General features: G+C 43.9%; 1 protein-coding gene across 1 annotated transcript in view; it reads right to left on the reverse strand.

The window, feature by feature from the left end:
• Positions 1–32: 32 nt before the first annotated feature.
• Positions 33–6,142, reverse strand: part of SARC_10616 (hypothetical protein) — a gene marked incomplete at both ends in the record, with an annotated part of 12,387 nt that continues 6,277 nt past the window's right edge. Inside the window, 10 exons of the mRNA XM_014295336.1 lie at positions 33–74; positions 116–192; positions 460–635; positions 1,439–1,738; positions 2,295–2,428; positions 3,043–3,140; positions 3,637–3,737; positions 3,925–4,103; positions 4,871–5,026; positions 5,920–6,107. Of these exons, the coding sequence (XP_014150811.1) occupies positions 33–74; positions 116–192; positions 460–635; positions 1,439–1,738; positions 2,295–2,428; positions 3,043–3,140; positions 3,637–3,737; positions 3,925–4,103; positions 4,871–5,026; positions 5,920–6,107 (1,451 nt within the window). The remainder of the gene's footprint in view (positions 75–115; positions 193–459; positions 636–1,438; positions 1,739–2,294; positions 2,429–3,042; positions 3,141–3,636; positions 3,738–3,924; positions 4,104–4,870; positions 5,027–5,919; positions 6,108–6,142) is intronic.

Consider the following 6,142-nt stretch of genomic DNA (forward strand, 5'->3'; position numbering starts at 1 on the left):
GTACCAGATGATGGCTGATGCCACCGGCACTGTCACTCCACCAGCGTGTGTAGCTTCGTACGGGCTGTCGCCAGCTGAGTGCGGGTGGTTCGTAGTGCAGATCGTAGTCCGATACGGGAGTGCGGGGTGTGTTTGTGAGTGATCCTCTGTGCATTTTTGGCTGGAACTTACCCAGGAACAGATTTATGGCCCCTAAGGAAGGAGAAGGGGTGTGGGGGGGGGGAAATGGGGGTGAATGAATGTACTGTTAATAATAAACGTTTTCACAAACACTAATGTGTGTTGCGGTGCACAATTGGTACGATGTGATGTTTATTACAACGTTCGTGGAGACTGTATTAATACATCACGCTCATACTGTCTTCACGTTACCCATGTGTAAATTGAAAGCACTATATTCGCATAGGCCCTTCACACGGCAATCCATACACAAACCAGGTACACATCTACAGCACACACCTTGCTTATGCTCGTCGTTGAATGCGTTGCTCAGGTATCGTTGGGCTGCCGCAGCCTTATCTCTGAGCCTGCTTCTGCTAGTCTTGCGGTATGTTTCCATAGTATTGACCAGGTTAGATCCTCCGTATTGGGTGGCGATGGCATCTCCGTGTTCCTCGTACATTTTCTCGAACACTCTGCAGCGTATTGGGTTTGAGGTTTAAGTTTTAAAGTTCAGGGTTTGGAGGTCAAACATGACGGTGCCGAACATCAACGTGACATACAGGTACTCAAGGTAGACATAATTGGGAACAAACCAATATCCCCTACATACCAACACATAGTGATATACATATAAGCCCGACATGTATTGTGTCTGAAAGTGCTACTGTGTATATGTTAGGCGTAGGCACCCAGATGTTGTATGGATGGCGTAACAGAATTTAAGGTGAAGCGACAGTACACCACAGTCGTGTAGAACTGAACAACTGGCCACTCAAGGACAGTCGAATTCGCAAACTCGATTATGGATACAGGTGAATACATACCAAAGATAGTCACTGGCAAAGTTGGGTGTACAGGCCTTAACCAGACGTATAGCTGAGAGTAATCATAAACCTACATGTGCATACATACGACAGATAGACACTGGCAAAGGTTAGGTGTACAGACCGTAACCAGACGTATAGCCGAGAGTAGTCATAAACCTACATGTGCACACATACAACAGATAGGCACTGGCAAAGGTTGGGTGTACAGACCGTAACCAGACGTATAGCCGAGAGTAGTCATAAACCTACATGTGCACACATACAACAGATAGGCACTGGCAAAGGTTGGGCGTACAGGCCTTAGCTATACATATAGCTGAGAGTAATCATAAACCTGCCCGTGTATGGGGCGTATGCATGCGAAGATGTATAGCACTCGTGTCTGTATACATATGTATACATGTTCTATACCATTCATAGCGTACACATATGTACATCATTTATCATACCTGACACAGTCGCTGGAGAACGACAACTGTGTGTCCGGTATCAGGCCCAGCACATACAGCTGGTTAGCAAACATCTCCCGCCCAATCATGAAGCATGCGGCATTGGTCCGATCCAGACAGTCAATACAGTTCACGCGTAGCACACCCAGTTGCTTGCGCCCTATGGAGTGTTCTGAGTAGTCCCGTCCGCCTATCTGATCCGTCTGTGTGGCGACGGTGGGGCCCGAGTGGAAGAAGCCGGTGATAGACAGACACCGCTTGGCTATCAGGCCCAGCTCGTCGATCACGTTCTCGTGCTTACTACGGGGAATGTAGGTATGATTGGTGCATATATGTAGGTATGATTGGTACGTATATGTAGGTATGATTGGTGCCTATATGTAGGTATGATTGATCCGTATGTGTGAGGGTCCAACGAACGGCAGGTCTATGACATGTGTGGGTTGAGCTTAGAAAGGAGGATTGCATCCTCACTCTTTCCCAGACAGTTAACTGGGTTGTACGTCTATGCGAGCTGATGCACCTCACAGCAGCCATCGCCGCGTCAACGGGAATGAACAGGAGCGATATGGACTACAACAGCAATGAAGTAGTACTAACGATGACAGACCAGTCTACAAAACAAAGCTAGCGTAGGTGCCAGAGATGGTGTGCTGTGCAGGATGGCTTCATGGGCGGACGTTCCTTTCGGGCTTCTAGGCCACGCCCAAGGGGATACATATAATCGAAACTAATCAAACCAACAGATGCAAAAGTAAACAGTCACATACTGTTCCAAAAAACGAGATTAAACCAGAACTGGAAACGAAACGAATGCACAGTCCGTGTGTTGAGCTCGGCGGGCGGGTGGACGTACCTTTTGGCGCTCTTGGCCATGTCAAAGGGTATGTAGATTACCTTATCTTCTTCTGACGGAAACTGGTTGAGGTATTGGATGGTGGAGCCAAACTCGTGGAACAGTTTGCTCTCCCGCGCTTTCGTTTCCTTTTGCTGTTGGTCCGAGCGGAAATTATTTGGCGGAGGGTCAGATGTATGTCATGCGTATGTATGTAGGTATAGTCATGTAGGTATGGTCATGTAGGTATAGTCATGTAGGTATAGTCATGTATGTATAGTCACGCAGGTATAGTCATGTAGGTATAGTCATGTAGGTAAAGTCACGTAGATATAGTCACGCAGGTATTGTCATATAGGTATAGTCATGTATGTCTAGTCATGTAGATACAGTCACTTAGGTATATACATGTAGGGTTAGTCATGTAGGTATAGTTTTGTAGGTATATTCGTGTATCTACGCATTGACTATAAAATCCCAGGGCCGAATTGGAAGTACTTACACTGTGCGTTGAATACACCGGCACTTCAAGCGATTGTATTTATGCTACAATTACCATAACTTGGTCAGGACAGGACACTTGAAAACAGTCTTAAAACTACATCCACTTTAATTATAATACACTTTCGGTACACTTTGGACTGTATTTATGTTCTATTCACCTTAACTTAGTACAGAAAATGACACTTGAAACTGTATCTAATCCTACAACTAGCTTAATTATAATAGAGTTCAGCTACACTATAACCTGAACTTATGTTTCATTTACCTTGACTAAGTTCAGTACAACACAGGGATTTCCAAAGCGCCGCCTCATACTGTCGAAGTGGATGGCCGCGGCGGTGGCAAACGGATCCACCCGGTCCACTGTGTAAGTACAACACAATGATATAGTACTTACTTATTGTAAAAGCATGTACAAAAGGGGATAACAACTGGTATGTACATGATAAGTTTGGTGATAAAAGTGTGTGTGGTTTTATATAGGCAGTTGACAGGCGACTGATTGCAAATAAGTACACTACTACGATAGATATCAATATATATATATATATATATAATATATATATATATATATAATATATATATATATATATATGTGTGTGTGTGTGTGTGTGTGTGTGTGTGGAAAAGTAGCGTGAAACATATACGCTTATGTATATATATGAGTGGGTCCAATATCGTATAGATGTTTTTATATAGGAAGTCGACATTCATCAAGTATACTTGCAATGTGTATTTGTAGGATTTAGTATTAACCAGCACAGAACTATATTAGTTACGTGTGTGTTTCTATGAATCCGATATCCCATCAGATACCTATACAGCTACAACACGTGTACTGGAATTTTGTTGAACATACCGGTAATACCAGGTTTTGGAGCATATTTTGAGGACATCTCTCGGTCCGTTTGCGACCAGAACGCTGGAATAGACCCCCGCATCTGCACAAAGCTTGTATACCTGCCGTTGTGGTGTATACTAAGGTTTATATATACATATACAAATACATATACATATTTATATATATATATGTATATATATATATATATCCATATATATATATGTATAAATACACAAGTGCCTACATAATCCAGAATCTCTCACAATTCACTCTTACCCGAATCAAGGCTATCAACAGAATACCTACCTGCCGTTGTCATGAGAACTGGTGGTGGCCTGCCACACAATCTGTTCACTCTCCACATGATTAGCCACGTGACCCTTCTCATTGGCGCCGCGTTTCAGAAACCGCGCACCCGCAAAGTGACGCGAACGCCGAGCGATCAGCAGAAACGATACCAAACGCCCCATAATGTTCAGTTGCGCCTGCAGATAATAGGTGCGTGATGGCAATGAATTGGTGGGCAATTATTCAGCAAATAATAGGCTTGCGATGGTTGTGTATTAGTTTACAACTAATAGGCTTGCGATGGTTGTGTATTAGTTTGCAACTAATAGGCTTGCGATGGGAGTGTATTAGTTTGCAACTAATAGGCTTGCGATGGTTGTGTATTAGTTTGCAACTAATAGGCTTGCGATGGTTGTGTATTAGTTTGCAACTAATAGGCTTGCAATGGTTGTGTATTAGTTTGCAACTAATAGGCTTGCGATGGTTGTGTATTAGTTTGCAACTAATGGGCTTGCGATGGTTGTGTATTAGTTTGCAACTACGAGGCTTGCGAGTGTTGTGTATTATTGAGCAACTAGTGGACACCTAGTGGAGACCATGAACAACGGTCCTTTCCGAGTGCACCGCGTCATCATATTTGGGCATTGGTTGATTGACCTGCACCCCGTGCCATTGATATTAATAAGACCTAACGGACATGATGTGCAGTTGTGCCAGCAGTTTAATAGTAGCTTGTGGTTGGTTTGCAAGAGAGAGCAATTAGTGGGCAAATAGTGGGCGAGTAGTGGGCAATTAGTTTGAGGGTTTAGGGTTTAAGTAAAACCGCTGCCTCACACGTGCCTACTTTAAGAGGTATGCAATGACAGCAACGCAATAGAACAATAATCCAGATGAAGTGCAACTGGACTATTATACACTCAACCTGTAAAACCCTAAACCCTAAACATCACAGGGTGGCACTGACCTGTGAAATGTACCCGTGCACCAGGGGCGTGATCCAGGCACGGTGACACACGGGTAGCATTTGTTCAAGCAGGAAGTGGTTCCAGGCAAACATCCCCATAAACGGAGGTGGCTCGTATTCAGGCACGGGCGGCTGCGACTGGGGCAAGTCACTCACCTGACAATGCACGAGTATGTGCAAATTAACGTGCAGATGGGTTTGATATGAAGTCATATACGGGAAGGTGAGGTGTTGATGAGAGGGTGAGGGTTTGTATTCAGATATTGTGTTTTAGACACATACACCCACAGAAATGGCGATGCTCGTATTCTGGAATGTATGGCTGGGCGTGGGACAAACCACTGACTTGTGGATGTAAGTGCGTGGCGAAAAATGCGGGTGTATGTGAAAAGCAGACAATGATACAATACTGTTGGCAGGTTGAAGTAAGTATGTAGGTGTAAACGAAAGGTAGTACGTATGTAGGTGGAAGTTTAAGGATATATGCCCATGATAAGTTCTATACACAAGTTGTTTTAGTTTGGTGTGTACACGAATTCGTATACGAACACGAAGATATACTAACTACCATATAGATATAATCCATTTGCAACACAGGCAATCTTCATTTGGATGATCAATCATATATGCACGCCCTTCTATCTTCACGCACACATTCCAATGCCACCCACATACCCTCACTGTCACAAAAGTAGGTCTCTCAGTGTGATAAACTATTACCGAGTGCACCAAATCCCTTCGCGGAGAGCGCAAACCTTTCTATGATACATATGAGTATAAATATCTTCGAGCCGCTATAAGAAAACACAGAGGCTACGAATCGTGTATCCATACACATACAATGAACCCACCCATATACTAACAGTCGACGAGTCAGATTGTCCACCACTGGTGGACTATAGTCGAGTGCATGCAGCCCCTTGGAGGAGTGGTAGACTAGTTACACTGGTATATAAGACTACATGTATCTGTAATCCTTAATGTACATATAAGTAGACACATGCCAATGTTCACATAATAATAAGCAACCGACTAATCAACAAACATACCCCCACTATTCCTAAACGGGTCAAGCAGTCGGGTGAACGATTCTCGAGCGCATGTAGGCCCTTTGCGGAGAGGTCAACAGCTACACTGATGCCTTTGCGGTTCTTAACGGAATGGATGTACAGATCAGACGATTCTAGTCCGAGGACGTCCGTGCACTTTACTAAGAAGGCTGCCACATTGAAGGAGCCTGTGTGCGTGTTACCAGAGCATGCATTCAATATA

The sequence above is a fragment of the Sphaeroforma arctica genome (assembly GCF_001186125.1).
Source record: "Sphaeroforma arctica JP610 unplaced genomic scaffold supercont1.1324, whole genome shotgun sequence".
NCBI lineage: Eukaryota > Ichthyosporea > Ichthyophonida > Sphaeroforma > Sphaeroforma arctica.